General features: G+C 34.0%; 1 protein-coding gene across 1 annotated transcript; it reads left to right on the top strand.

Moving 5' to 3' along the window:
* Positions 1-12,823: 12,823 nt before the first annotated feature.
* LOC125811234 (transcription factor BEE 1-like) lies at positions 12,824-15,272 on the top strand. Its single transcript, XM_049490740.1, has 6 exons — positions 12,824-13,210; positions 13,884-14,003; positions 14,088-14,153; positions 14,668-14,736; positions 14,838-14,915; positions 15,116-15,272. The coding sequence occupies exons 1-6, from the start codon at positions 12,860-12,862 to the stop codon at positions 15,248-15,250; spliced, it is 819 nt and encodes a 272-aa protein (XP_049346697.1). The 5' UTR covers positions 12,824-12,859; the 3' UTR covers positions 15,251-15,272.
* Positions 15,273-15,638: the final 366 nt, after the last annotated feature.

The raw sequence follows: 15,638 nt of genomic DNA, 5'->3' as shown, positions 1-15,638 counted from the left end.
TTTATGATTTGTAGATTGTTACTGTAACTCTTTTCCTGAATAGACGTGCATATTTTGAGCATGGTGGTCGTGCTTTGCACAGTCCAATTTAAAATTATTTCATAAGAAAACTAATTGCAAATAGCTTTTGAGGTGTGATGGCTGGCTCGTTACTACTCTTCTTGTTAGCTTACATGCTTATGATGGTGGTGTTCCTCCTTGTGTTGTTGCTTGTGGTTTAACCTTTTTTCTTGAATTTTAGCTGAGTTTATAGCCACGAGTGTGGATTACAAAGTTAAGTTCCCTATGTGCATGTAACAAATCATTTTGTCGTTGCTCGAAAAGTGTGATGAAAATTTAGACATTTTAAAATTTATATCTTTATAGAAATTATTTAGTGGCCATCAAGTCAAACTTGACTTGTCAACTATATTTGCTATAGTGAAGGAGTTTCACTATAGCAAAGGCCTGCCAAAATAAAATTTTATTTTATTTCTTACGTGAATTTTTAGTGTTTTGTATAATATTTTCGTTGGGACTTATTCTAAGAGCACCCATTAGTTTATTTTGAGGAAAAAAGTCCTAGGTGAGAAGGGAGAGAAAATTCTTTTTGCAAAGACTAACCAAAGTCTTCATCTGAGTTCTTCACTATGTTATCGAACCACCAAACAAAAGCGGAATTGTATGATAATTGAGGCTTAAAACTCACCTTCAAGGTAGGTCATGATTTACTTATCTTTTAGACTTGATTAGTACGCTCTACCTTGCATAGTATATTAAACCTATGAACATGAAAATTAAGATATTGACCTTAAAAATAGCCTAAGTCAGGTATTATAGCTTGTTGCAATTATTATATATTATTAATTTTATTATTAAACTTTAAAATAATAATATTAAATGAGATGTTTGAAAAATTACATAAAATTTAAATATCATAATCAATTGAGAAATTAATAAAAAGCAGTCTATTTGTATTGATTATGATAAATTGATAATAGTGATAGTCATGTTATACTTGATAACAGGAGATGACAATGAAACAATTATTAATGATCTTGATACTTTAAGTAAGTAGAACAAAAATATCGTAAACTTAAAAATTCATTATATGTTGCATAAAGCAAGAAGATAGTCTATAATGAGAATTAAGGAGGTGTTGATAGTTATGAGGTTGATAAAAACAAGTAATTAATCCTACAATAATTATTGAGTCAGTAATTTGATGGAGTTCTATGAAGTAGGTTATGATTTATTTGGAGTTAGATTTTGCGTAATTTTTTGATATGTAATGTGAGTGGTATTGCATGTTGGTTTGTCTTCGGATATATTTGATGTTTCTTTATGATTAAACTAAATGTTATTTGTAGGGCTGGACATTCAATAGTTTAGTTTGGTTTCTTTTTCGATTTTCGGTTTGTGTAATAAGTGTACCGAACATCGAACCGAAATAATTCGATTCGATTCAGTTTATGTTATTTCGATTCGGATTTTGTTAGTTTGGTTTATTAATTTCACAATTCACATGACACTACCTAATAACAAAAGCGAAAATCAGAAAGAAAGAAAAAGAAAACAGAAGAAGAAATCTTGAAAACAAAAAATAATCCCTGGTCACCGCCTCGCCGGTCAGTTGCTGTTGGTCGGCTACTTCTGGATTCTGGTCGCGACAGTCAGTGCCTCGAAGTCGCTGGTCGGCGCCGGGAAGTGGGAAGGGGGAAAGTGGGACTGGGACGTGTGGCACCGGCGATGGGAGACGGAGTTTGAACTTTGAAAATTGAATGTGTACTGGCGACGGGAAGTGGGATTGGGACGTGCACAGTGCACTGTGCAGATGGAAAACTGAAAATTCAAAAATTTGAAAAGTCTTTCACCTAATTTTCCATTTTGCATATAATATTTAATATTAATAATTAATATAATAATAATATATATTATAATATAATATATTTCGGTTAAACCGAAATATCAAAATATACAAAAATCACATACCAAAAACCGAATCAAAATATCGAAAATATGAAAATATATATCAAAAACCGAATCGAAAACTGAAATACCAAAATTGAAATACTGGAAAAATTCTATTCAGTTCGATATTTCGGTATTTATGCTCAGCCCTAGTTATTTGTATGAATAAGCATGTAATTATTGAATTGTGTACCTTGATGATGTTATGAATTATGAACCAGTGATTATTATATATTTGGTGGGTTATCCTGAGAGGTAACTAGAGTTGTTGGCATATTAAAATAGGTGGATACGGTAAAAATACATTTACTACTCAGATGATGAGTGGTTCAAGTCTGATGTGAGCTTATGAATGAGAGATTATATGTGCTATTGGATCAAATACCACATCGATACAATACATGAACTCCTAGGATTCTCTGTAGGCCATGACTAGATGAACAAGATTAAGATCTTTTAGCATATGTGTACATATGAGAATGAGATTGATGATTATAGAAAAAGAGTATCAGTGAATCTGCTGATGCAACAAGTATATAATTGTAAGGTCAGAATGAGTATGATTTTTCGTAGTTATTTATTTGTCCATATGTGACCAGTTGTTGATGACTTAATTGTTGTTGATGATTTTGTTGATAATACTATTTGATTGGATGCCAGAAAAGATGTATGATTATATAAATATTGATTATTTATTTCTATTCATCGGTTTAGGATAGTTTTCTTCAGTTTTTCATCAAATTCTTCTGTAAAGATAAGTTAATTATTTTCTCCAACTTGTATTTTGATTTTGATTCTTAGAATCTAGGTTGTTAATCTTGGGGAAGGAATTTTAACTTGAATTAATGGTGGAAGGAACCCTTAATGGAAGAATAATCATAGGCATGACCTGGGGATAGGATTTGATTATAATTCGAACATAAGTAGGTCATTTTTGATTGATTATTGTATTTGTTATTATTATTATTTAGACAAGAAAAAATTTCAATTCTTTAGAGTTTCCAAGGCTTGATTCGAGCTAGGTGATAATTTTTTTTTGTATATGGTATAGGTGTTTGTTAACAATATCGTTAGTAATGCATGCAATGATATATGATTAGATAGAGGGAAAGAAATAATGTGAAATGTATGATGTTATCAATTACATGCAATGAATATGTTACATGAATGTACATGTCTGATTGTGATTCATTATGATTTTGATTGCGTTTGTGTGTTGATGATTGATATCGAGTGTCACGTCAACACATATTGTTGTTGGAAGTGGTACTAGTACACTAACTTTTGAAATAATTATCACGCCTGTAAAATTACATGAATACCACACTGATACATTAACTTGGAATCAGATACCACGCCAATAGATTAACAGTGTATCTGAGTGGATTCCATGAGAGGGCCAGCCTGACTTATTGTGTTGAGATGATTCATGTTGTTATGCATATTGATGGCGTACTATGTTGTACTTGGGTTATAATTGTGTATAATGTGCTTACTTAGTTGTGGTTGCCTATCAATATTTCATATATTGTAACTAGTCGATGATCCTATCACTACACTATGATTATGTACTGATACTACACTTGTTCTTTCTTTGTTGAATACAAAGTATCTTTAGGCGATTTCAACTATGAGATCTTCACTATCTGAATACAAAGGTGAGCCACTCCTCCAGACTGCTACAAATTCCTATTTCCTTCATAGTCTATTATTTGGACTCAGATATTTTAGACTTATGAAAATTCTTGCAATGGAGAATTCTCAGAAGAGGTACATTGAAAATGTTCTTAAGAGATTCAATATGCATATGAGATATCTCAAATGAGCTTTTGATATTGGCCTAATCGTTCAAAAAAGGAAGGTATTTTAGTTTTCGGTTATGTAGATTCTGACTATGCAGGGGATCTTGATAGAAGGAGGTCCACAACCAGATATATCTTTACTCTTGTTGGCAGTGCCGTTAGTTGGAAATCGACTCTAGAGTTGATTGTCGCTTTGTCTACAATAGAGGCAAAATATATGACGGTAATAGAGGCAGTGAAAGAAGCTATCTGGTTGAAAGATTTGGCGACAGAATTGAGTTTGGTTCAACTAGAATCAACTCTAAGATGTGAGTCAAAGTGCTATTCATCTGATTGAAAATTAAAGATTTTATGAGTGCCCCAAACACATTGATGTCAGATTCCATTTCATTTGAGATGTCGTTGAAGAGGGAGCTATAAAGGTCGAGAAGATTATCAAAGTCGATAACACTGCATACATGTTGACCAAGATAATTCCGCTTGCCAAGTTTGTACACTGCAAGGACTTGGCAGGAGTATGCATCAACTAATGCAACTCTAAGAGATCACACCTACTAGGTGGAGCTAGTGTGTTCAATATAAATATTTGATTCTTCTTGTCTCTTACAATGGGAATGCCCGGTAAGCTTAGAAGTTTTGACCAAAGTTGTTCATACACATGCTCGGAACGTAAACAAATGTGGAGATTGAAAGAGATGGTTTGATCCTTGTAGGGTCAGACCCAATGGAAAAAATTTCATGTGCCAATTTACTTGGTTAGGAATTAAACTTGGAGAGCAAGCTAAAATTTGTGGAGGACAAATTTTGTGTTCCTTTTCTTTTGTGCTTAGACCATCTCCTACCCAATATCAAATTCTAAATTTGGTGTAAAATTTGGTGTTTTGAGCTCCAACCCACACCAATTTTTACACCAGTGTGTGAATAGTGTTACACCAGATTCATCACACCAATTCATTTTTTGAATATTTTAATATTATTTCATTATACAAACTTTTAATTAAACATTATATAAATTGTATGTTTTAATTAAATCTCTTGTATATTTAATTATTTTTTATGTAATATTTTTATAATATTAATTTTAGATATAAAATTTAGCTTTTTTATAAATTAATTTTTCTATATATGACTTTTAAAAAAATTAAAGTTATGTTAATTCTACTATAAATTATAATTAGATATAAATACAATTAACCTTCACAAAAATTAAAAATGCAAACATATAAATTTTTAAACAAATAATACAATGTACTTAAAAATAACCGAAAATAATTGTAACTACCCGAACCGTCGTTAATTAGGAAAGGCAAATATCCGCAAAAATTCTGGGCCACTGTCCCGCCACAACGGGCCTGTTGCCTCTAGGGCAGCGGCGCCAGGGCGGGATAAGTGAGCGCCATAGCGGGATAGGCGAGACAGAACGTAAATTACGAGAAATTCTATTTTTTCCATCTTCCTAAAATACCTAAATAAGTCGTAAAATACCATAGAAACCTCAGAAAGGCTGCTCTAAGTTTGGGAATGAATGAGAATGAGATTTCTAGCGTAGGGATGGCAAAATCTTATGAATTCTTGGCTAAATTCACCATCACGAACCCGGAAAAACTTGAATCGAAGTCAAAAACTCCGTACAACTGCTTGGCGCCCAGGTAGGCTAGGTTTTTACAATTGAGTAGTTTTAAATCTGTGCTTTCTACGTGATATATGTAAATCAAGGATAGGGTTGCGTGTAGACCTTCGTGCACCGAGTAAATTACATGAATAATCCTTAGAATTCAAAGTATGTATGTTTATGCCCTGTGAGGAGGAATTGATCAGTTGTTAGAAAAACCTAGAATTGCTATCATGGATAGAATTGGGTCAAGAATGAGGACATGAAATCAAGAGTGGAACTAGATTTATGAATGTATGATACATCCGATAATTGAAGTGATGAAATTGAGGAATTATGTTGAATGGTGCTTAAAACCTAATGAGAAATCCTAACGATGAACTAGGGTTGAGTATGGTCAATTATTACATATGCGATAGGGATTGAGGAGGAATTTGTAGGTGATGGTTGTGATTCTATGATTGTGTGATGTATGCTTGTTTTTGCTGCATTATGATACTTGAATATGTATGAATGTTGTAATGTTGATCACACTTGTTGTAGATGAAATAGATGAATTATCATTGTCATGAAATCATGACTTAAATGTATGATCTTGATGATGTACTGGTGTTTGTGATTGTGGTGTGTAAATGGGATCGGATTGCCATGTTCCGGCATAAACATGGGATCGGCTGCCATGTTCCGGCACACTAACTTGGGATTGATTGCCACGTTTCGGCATGCTAACTGTTTGAATTTGGGTTCTGTGAGAGGACCAGTGATGTGATATAAATGTGAGTTATTCGTTGTTCGTGTACTTGTTGACAATATTGTACATGTTTGATGTACATTTGTGAGTAAAGTATTGTATTGGTTTGTTTATGTTGTACTTAGTGGACCCGTGTATGATGATTTATAGTGGGTTGTTATGGGTTGTAATGAGAGAGTAAAGATAGTATATGTGAAAGAAATTGCTGGATTGATTTCACCTTGGGGGAAGGATATTGGGTTAGTGTTAAGAAAGCTTGAATCATTGTATTATGTGACTATGGTTGGTTATGTGATGAGGAAGTAAGGTAGGACGTGTACGGTTAGTTGATTTGGTGGTGTTTGTACTTGGGAAATTTCTTACGTGTTTAGAATGGTTAAGCTACGATCAAGAATTCGGTAAGTGGGTTGATTAAAAAGGGGTTAGTAGTTAAATGCTAGTGTGATTAGAGGTATTTCAATGAAAGGGGTGAAGGTGGAGAAGCGAGTGGTTTATTCCTTGATTTTACTAGTTGGTTTCTTATGTTATGTGATGGGCGTCGGGTTGACCGATGATGCCTACCAGTACGTGTGTTTTGTACTGATACTACTCTTGCTATGTCTTTTGACATAGTCTGGATGCAAGATTGGTGACGTTTTATTAGGTGAAGACAAAGAAAATCTTGAGCAACTTCTATTTTTCCTTCTGCATGGTAAGAGATATGTCTTTTAGTTATCTTGTCCAGTTGTACTTTTAGTAGCTCTTGTACCTGTTTAGACTAGATCCATTCGAAGTTGTTTAAATTACCTTGCAAGTTTAACTAATAGTGTGCCTAAAGACGTTATTTATAAAATCATAGTTTTGTATTTATTCCTAGTTTCTTAAAATTAATGCACGTTTTTACTATTGGGTTATGAGGGTTCTCTTATTTCGGTGTTAGAGTGGGTGCCCGCACGGACTGGTGGGTTGGGTCATGACAATTGGTATCAAAGCCTAGGTTACTGGTCTCCTCGTACAAGAGCAAAATGTGAACTAGGTTCCTGTGGAATGATGTGTTGACGTCCACATTTAATCTACAAGAGGCTAGGGAGTATTCTAGGAAGTCGTTCCACTTATTCTCTCCTTTTGTGTGAAGTATCGTTTGAGGTATGAGTTGAGTCCAATTGGTATCTCTCATTCCAATAGGTATCTCAACGAAAGTACACCAACAAGTTAATTGGAACGGAGAAGGTTCCAATTGGTATCTGGCCTTAAGGGTCGTATAAGGCATAGATGACCAGCAATGGCCATCTTTGTGACGAACTAACCAATAAAGTGAAATTGTTGTGATGCATGATTATAAGTGTGATTGTGTATTTCTCGTTGTTTGAAATAATTGTAATTTGGTTACTCTGTGTTGAGTGAAATAAATGTGTATATGGAAGTATTCTTGGGAGTCTGATTTACTGATGATGTGGATGTGTTATAATGGATGCGTGTGGCATGATATATGGCACGATATTGTGTGTTTGGATTTAATTAACGGTGAATGTAAAAGTGAACCTGTTAAAGTGTAAGGATGTGAATTCATGGATTATATATGTGTATTTGAACCTTCAGTATGCGCAATGTTTTGGCTAATTTGTGTAAATTATGCAAGTTGTAATGTTTGGGTGTATCATGGGGATGTGTGGGTGTAACGTTGAATTAATGAGAACTAGTGGGATACCGTGTCGTTAAGACTGATTCAGATTAGTTAATGATTTTCCTAGCTTTGAGTTTTATCCTAGATTGTTGGTTAAGCTGGTTCGTATATCATAGTTGGAGTTTTAAATTTGATGGCCTGATAAATTGGGAACCTCGGGAAAAACATAGAAGAGTGAGAAAGAACCCATAAATCATTGACCTGGGTTCTAGTCCCGTTAGAGCCACTGGGGCAGGATTTTTCCCACTATAGCGGGACCCGCACGTCGGAAATTTCTCCGCCAGAGCGAGATAGGGCGAGGCATAACCTTACTCAGCCTCTCTTGTTTTCCCTCAATATATTTTTTTAACCCCGAATGGGATCCGATCAAATCCCTACAATCTTTCCAGTGTTCAGCAATCGAGAATGGTTTATAAAAACTTAGGGATTCACCTTTTGCTATGGAAAAACAGGAAATCAAGCATCCATGTGCTACAAAACATAGAAGGTCGAAAAATAAAAACAAGTTGTCTAAAATTTACAAGCCCAAGAAGAGGGAAATAAAAAATCAGATCAAGAACCCTGAGAATGAGAAGTGTCAGTGTCAGAGGCGAGGTCCTCCGGGGGCTTCTCGCTAGCCCAGGCCTCATTCAGCATAGGGAACTCCCTATAGTCCTCTGGATCAAGTCGGGGGATCTCCTTGTCAGGGGCAACACAAGAAAAGATGGCTTTAATAGTCTTCCACATCCAAGCCATCAGACGGTCCCTCTCCAGACCCTTCTGCCTCTCCCGGCACAGCTGGCGACGGAGCATCTCGACCTCTAGGGAAATGCTGGGTGGAACCGAAGTGAAGTCGGCATAGGCACTCCCCATCTTCTTCCGGATAGCTTCTAGATCCTCTTCAACCCGTGCACCTGAGAGTGGGTTCTCGTCATCCGAATCCACGACCGCTTTACTGATGCTAGCCCTACTCGTCCTCTTCCTCTTGCTCTTAGAAGTAGAGCCCTGTCTAACCAAAAGAGGGTGAAGGGGGGGGGGGGGGCGGATACATATGAAGTACCTCGTCAACATCAAACAGTGGCACTGCCGCTCGCTTGCACAAGGTAGTGATAAGACCGGGGAGAAAGAACGCCTTATTGTTACTCCGGTAGAACATCTTCCACTCTGAGATGATCTGCGCCCCCACATTTAGCTGGATACCCTGTATGGCGCACGCCACCACCAAGGCTTGGGGAAAGGTCACGCGGTGCGGTTGCCCGACAGGCGGATCCTCCTAGTGACCAAATGTAGCCACCTCTTAGCATCGGGTGATCAATTCGTGCTAGTAATACCCTTAGCAGCATACCAGATCCCGGTGCGTAGGCTCAACCAGAGTATCCATCAACCACTCTAGATCCATCTCTCTTAGCTTGGCCTTGAACTCCGTGTTTGAGGCATCGGGTACCTCTAGTACCTCATTAATAGCAGTAACATTCAAAAGGATGTCGATTCCCCGGATTGAGGAGGAATTCGTAGGTGATGGTTGTGATTCTATGATTGTGTGATGCATGCTTGTTCTTGCTTTCTTATGATACTTGTATATGTATGAATGTCGCAATGTTGATCACACTTGTTGTAGATGAAATAGATGAATTATCATCTCCATGAAATCATGACTTAAATGTATGATCTTGATGATGTACTGGTGTTTGTGATTGTGGTGTGTAAATGGGATCGGATTGCCACGTTCCGGCATAACTAACTTGAATCGGATTGCTATGTTTCGGCATAATAAGGGATCAGATTATCACGTTCCGGCATAAACATGAAATCGACTGCCACGTTCCGGCACACTAATTTGGGATCGATTGCCACCTTTTGACATGCTAACTGTTTGAGTTTGGGTTCCATGAGAGGACTAATGATGTGATATAAATGTGAGTTATTCATTGTTCGTGTACTTGTTGACAATATTGCACATACTAGATATACATTTGTGAGTAAAGTATTGTATTGGTTTGTTTATGTTGTACTTAGTGGACCTGTGTATGACGATTTATAGTGGGTTGTTGTGGGTTGTAATGGCGAGAGTAGAGTTAGTGTATGTGAAGGAAATTGCTGGATAGATTTCACCTTGGGGGGAAGGAGATTGGATTAGTGTTAAGAAAGCTTGAATCATTGTATTATGATACTATGGTTAGTAATGTGATGAGGAAGTAAGGTAGGACGTGTACGGTTAGTTGATTTAGTGGTGTTTGTAATTGGGAAATTTCTTACGTGTTTAGAATGGTTAAGCTATGATCAAGAATCCGGTAAGTGGGTTGATTAAAAAGGGGTTAGTAGTTAGAATGCTAGTGTGATTGGAGGTATTTCAATGAAAGGGGTGAAGTGGAGAAGAGAGTGGTTTATTCCTTGATCTTACTAGTTGGTTTCTTATGTTATGTGGTGGGAGTCGGGTTGATCGATGATGCCTACTAGTACGTGTGTTTTGTATTGATACTACTCTTGCTATGTCTTTTGACATAGTCTAGATGCAGGATTGGTGACATTTCATTAGGTGAAGTCGAAAAAATCTCCTGCAGCTTCTGTTTTTCCTTCCGCATGGTGGGAACTATGTCTTTTTTTTTTATCTTATTCAGTTGTACTTTTAGTAGCTCTTGTACCTGTTTAGATTAGATCCATTCAGAGTTGTTTAAATTACCTTGCAAGTTTAACTAATAGTGTCCCTAAAGGCGTTATTTATAAAATCATAGAGTTATATTTATTACTGTTTTCTTAAAATTTTCGCATGTTTTTACTATTGGGATATGAGGGTTCTCCTACTTCAGTGTTAGAGTGGGTGCCCGCATGGCCCGGTGGGTTGGGTCGTGACAATAATAAATATTCAACAAAGTAGTAATTGATACACATCAAAATTGAAATATAAAATACATAGTTTTGCAATCTTGTTTTGCAATTATCGCAGGGCCGTCACATTTTTGGAGAAAAGAAGTGCTACATGATATATTAACTTCATTTATTATAATGCACAATATGATAATTGAGGATGAACGTGATCTTAATGCACCAATTCAAGATGCGTCGAAAGGTCGAACTTTGACTGTAGAAATGGCAATAGATGAAAATTATCAGTTTCAACAATTTCTAGCTCGATATAAAAAAATAAAGGACAAAGAAGCTCATTTTGAACTACGTAATGCATTAATAGAGCATTTATGGGGGCACCATAGTGATCTTGAAAGTTGAATAGTTATGTAGAATTTAAAATAATTTTTTCAATTATGTAATGTTTATTTAATTGTATTTCATTAATGATTTCACTTTGTTTGTATTATCCATTATTATTTATAATGAATAATATTTGCTAGCAATTTATATTATTTAAAAAATTATGGTACAAAATAATTTTATATTAAACGATTATAAAAGGAAATAATATGAATTATATATGGTGAATGTTTTGGAAAGAATTTGTTTTATGAAATAAGAAAATATAAATGAAATAAGAAATAATAATATAATAATGAAGAGAGAGAAAAATACTCCTTTTTGGTGTAAAATTTGGTGCAGTGAGTTGAAGTTGATTATACAAAAAATAGTGATGACACCAAATTTGGTGTTTGGATTGGAGATGCCCTTAGAGTCCAAGTTTGGCCACCTATAAAAGGATCTTCATTGTTGAATACATCCTAAAACTCACAGCAAAATAAATTAGAAGAGTAGAGAATTAATTAGTAGAGCAATCCTCTTAGATGTACTTGGGATCTCTCCCCTTTCTTTGTAATTAATATAAAGACAATTATTCTCTGGTGGACACATAATCATTTTGATCCGAATCACGTTAAATATTATTGTTCTTCCTTGTTCTTTATTTTCACGTTTTCGCTAACAACTTTCCTTTTTGTTTGACTCTCTTAATGTTATATCTTTTAAATCTTCTTACTTTTTTATTTTTTTTATTTTTTTATCTCTCAGCATTTTGTTTTGGGACTTCATACTATTTATATACTTTAATTTAATTAAATGAGATTTAATTGTTAACTTCTAAACCTATTGATTTTTTATTTTATTTTTTTCCTTCAAAGACATTTATATATTATTCGTTACCTACTAAAGTAACGTTAAGGCTTAATTAATTGTATTTGAACTAGATTTAAAAAAAAAAAAACAAGTTGAAGTGATAATTCTGGCCATAAACTCATCTTTAATTTATTATATTCCTCTTTTGATCTCCTTAAATACAACTTAAACACTATATACCTCGGCAATTTCTTATGAACTTCAAAGTATTTTTTTTCTTTTTCTTTTTCTTTTTCTTATTCTTAATTAAAAGATGTACTTTCTCGGTTTAAAAAAGAATAATCTATTCCTTTTTAGTCTGTTTTAAAAAGAATGATCATTTTCCTTTTTTGTAGTATTTTATTTTTAGTTTTCCACGCAACATGTTTAAGATCACAAAATTATAGATCATTTGATACATTTGACACTAGGATCAGAAAAATGAATATATTTTTTCTTTATTATCTTAAAATTTATGCCAAATTAAAATAAATATATTTTTTAAAACGGAGGAAGTATAATAATTTTGCTCATTTAAAGCCATCTTCAATGCAGGGTCCCATGAAATTGTATACATCTCCTGGATATGGTCCATATGGGGACAGAATCCCAAACCTCCAAGTGGCTGGATCCCTCAAAATGCTTCACTATTTCATTCTTTAATACTCCCTCCGTTTAAGAATATTGATCCACTATACTTTTTGAAATGTCCAACAATACTTATCTATTTTATAAAATTAATGGATAATTTTACAGTTAATTCCTAATTTACCTTTTTCATTAATTATAGTCATTTCCTTATTATATTTTTCAAGACATTGTATTTATTATATTTAAAGGATGATATAGTAAAATTATTCTTATATTTATAGTTTTTTAAAAGGTGTGCGAAGTCAATAGTGGACAACTATGATTGAAAAGAGGAAGTAAAAAAAACAAAGTTGGACAAACTCACATTTTGCCCATGCTCTCTATAAATATATTTGGCAGACACAACTTCTCTTATCATCAAATACAATTAACATTCAACATATTTTATTTTTTATAATATACAAGAAGTTTTCATGGCTTTTCATTATTTCAATCCAGATATGCAAATCATTATTCCACAATTCTCTCTATTAAACACTGACACAAATTTGAATTTTCATAACCAATTTCCAGAACAAAATTACTTGAATACCACTTCCCTGGAAATGTCTAATTTCAATTTTCATAAACATTCTGATGAACATATTTTCAACCAAACCCCTGAATTTCCGATACGTTTAATAGAAAATTTCCAACAAGATATGTTCAATCTTTCAGTACCAGCTAGAAATGATATAAATGAAAGAAAGAAAAGGAAAACAATTGAAACCCCAGAAAGTAGCTCTGCTTACTCATCCCCTGCAGTTTCTTCAAGAAGAAAAACAGTAAGTTAATCTTGAATTCTTTCTACTCTGTATGTAGTAAGGGATCGGTTCGTTGCTGGTTAGGAGGTGAATTATTTATGCACATTAGAATCGGCATGAAACTTGTACCATGTTTGGTAGCATTTTAGTTGCTCTCTACAAAAGTTCAGCACATCAAATACGTTGTTTGGTTACAACAATCCTGCATACTTAATTCGTTTCATTTTATTTGACCTTATATAAAAAATAAATGTTTTATTTATCTTATACATTTGAGCAAATCAAGATAGCTTTATTACTTTTTTTTTTCTCATACAATTTTTAGTATTACATAACTACATAAAGTAATAGTAGTCAAATTTAGAGTTTCAATACATTGTTAATAAGTTTAGTTTGTTAAATACACTTCTAATAAAAGATTTCTTAAGAGATGTGTCAGGTCAATAAGAGTCAAGTAATATGAAACACATGAAGTATAAGTTATGAAAAAAATTATGTACTATTTTATATAGAGTAGAAGATGAAATAATTAATACATTAACCACCAACCAAACAAACAAACATAAGGGAATCAAGAATTTTTATGTACTATTATAGTATCTTATCTATAGAGTATAATTTAGTTAAACTCTCTTTGGACCATGTAACTTTGCCACATTTAATATATACATATTTTTGACATTACAATTTACAGAGCAAAGGAAGAGGAAAGAGAGTAAAAAGTGATGATAATGAAGAAGAGAAACTAAGGCAAGTGGTGCATGTAAGAGCTAAGAGAGGCCAAGCAACTGATAGTCACAGTTTAGCAGAAAGGGTAATTTCGTCTCCCTCTTTAGTATATTCTGTTTTTCCACATATGCACAAAAAAATGACTAATGTATTTCTTTTTCTAATTCAGGTTAGAAGAGGAAAAATTAATGAAAGACTTAGGTGTTTACAAGACATTGTTCCAGGATGCTACAAGGTAATCTTTCTTTTTACAATACAATGTCAAATTGATGTTTAGGATGTGGTGTCGTGGATGAGGTTGCTCCTACCTTAACCAGATGTCTCGGGTTTGAGCCTATCTTTGATAGGGAGAGTTTCCCTCCTAATGGAGCACTACACAGTGTGAATCCAGTTATAGTCGGGCTCCAATCAGGAGAGTAGTTACCCTATAGTGAGGGTGTCCAATTGGATAACCTTCGTTGGAAAATAATACCGTATTTATAAGTAAAATGATGCACGAAGTGATTAAATAACATATTTTGGACACCCTTGACAGAATAAGGTGTTGTAGCCCAATGATTTTAGATGCCTTGAAAGAGCCCTAAATGCTCGTGTTTGAATCTCACAAGCAACATTTTTTCTCCTTTTTTTTGGACACCCTTCGTGAAGTTCCTGGCTCCGCCACTGGCTCCAATATGAGTACCTAACACTAAAAAAAAAAAAACATTGAAGTGTAACATAATAACATTCCAATTTTAATCAAATTGCAGTCTATGGGCATGGCAGTAATGCTTGATGAAATAATTAACTATGTGCAATCTTTGCAAAATCAAGTTGAGGTGAGTTGAAATAATCAACCACAATTTCTTTTCTGATTGGCCAAAACACATACACAAAAAAGAAGAATAAATATATGACTTTTTGTATTTGTTTGATTTAGTTCCTCTCAATGAAGCTATCTGCAGCTAGCGCATATTATGACTTCAACTCAGAGACAGACATTTTGGAGACAATGCAGGTACTCCAAATTTATCTTTTACATAGTTTTAATTTCAATTTTGTTATTGCTCGCGAGTATTTTTTTTACACAAGAATTTTTAGATCATGTTAGTAATACTTATAGTAGAGATTAACCTGTAATTATCTTATAAGTGATTTGATTGTATAGATCGATAACTGTATAAAACTTAAACTAATTAGCTTAATTGTATATTGCAGAGAGCAAAGGCATATGAAGCACACATGATGCAGAAGCTAAAGAAAGAAGAATGTGAAGGGGTGGGTTCTAATCAAGTTGGTCCTTTAATTGACCACACTTTTGGTTGCTATCCCAAGTTGTCTTACAACACCTAAAGATTCATTCAACAGTTTTTCCTTTTCTCATCAATATATTCCTCTTAGTGTTATACATTTTGTAATTTTTGTACACATGAAACATTGAGAAATTGGACACATATACATGTATCAAGTCTCACAATACAACCAAATAGACACATCTTCTTGGTAAAAGTGTGTATGGGTGATGTTGGATGAATTTACACTTTTTTTAGCCTAATATTACACAAGCATTGTTTTGAGTAATTTCTGTATTGATACTCATTGTTCTCACTCAATTACATGATTTTAACTCTAACTATTAACTATATCCGTTTTCTCTACTCTCCAAAAAAATTAAACCCATTTCTTGTTACAATTCTCACAAATTCACTTTCCAAGAAGTAAACTTAGCTTCTTGTTACAA

The sequence above is a fragment of the Solanum verrucosum genome, unplaced genomic scaffold, assembly GCF_900185275.1.
Source record: "Solanum verrucosum unplaced genomic scaffold, falcon-dt-bn FXZP01000308.1, whole genome shotgun sequence".
In the NCBI taxonomy this organism is placed as follows: domain Eukaryota; kingdom Viridiplantae; phylum Streptophyta; class Magnoliopsida; order Solanales; family Solanaceae; genus Solanum; species Solanum verrucosum.
This window is presented reverse-complemented; position numbering and strand designations above follow the sequence as displayed.

What these genes read in the sequence shown, in the direction of transcription:
- LOC125811234 (XM_049490740.1), top strand. Translation starts at nt 12,860, where the DNA reads ATGGCTTTTCATTATTTCAATCCAGATATGCAAATCATTATTCCACAA. An exon ending in GTCACAGTTTAGCAGAAAGG is followed by an intron (nt 14,004 to 14,087) that starts GTAATTTCGTCT and finishes TTTCTAATTCAG; the next exon opens with GTTAGAAGAGGAAAAATTAA. An exon ending in ACATTTTGGAGACAATGCAG is followed by an intron (nt 14,916 to 15,115) that starts GTACTCCAAATT and finishes TGTATATTGCAG; the next exon opens with AGAGCAAAGGCATATGAAGC.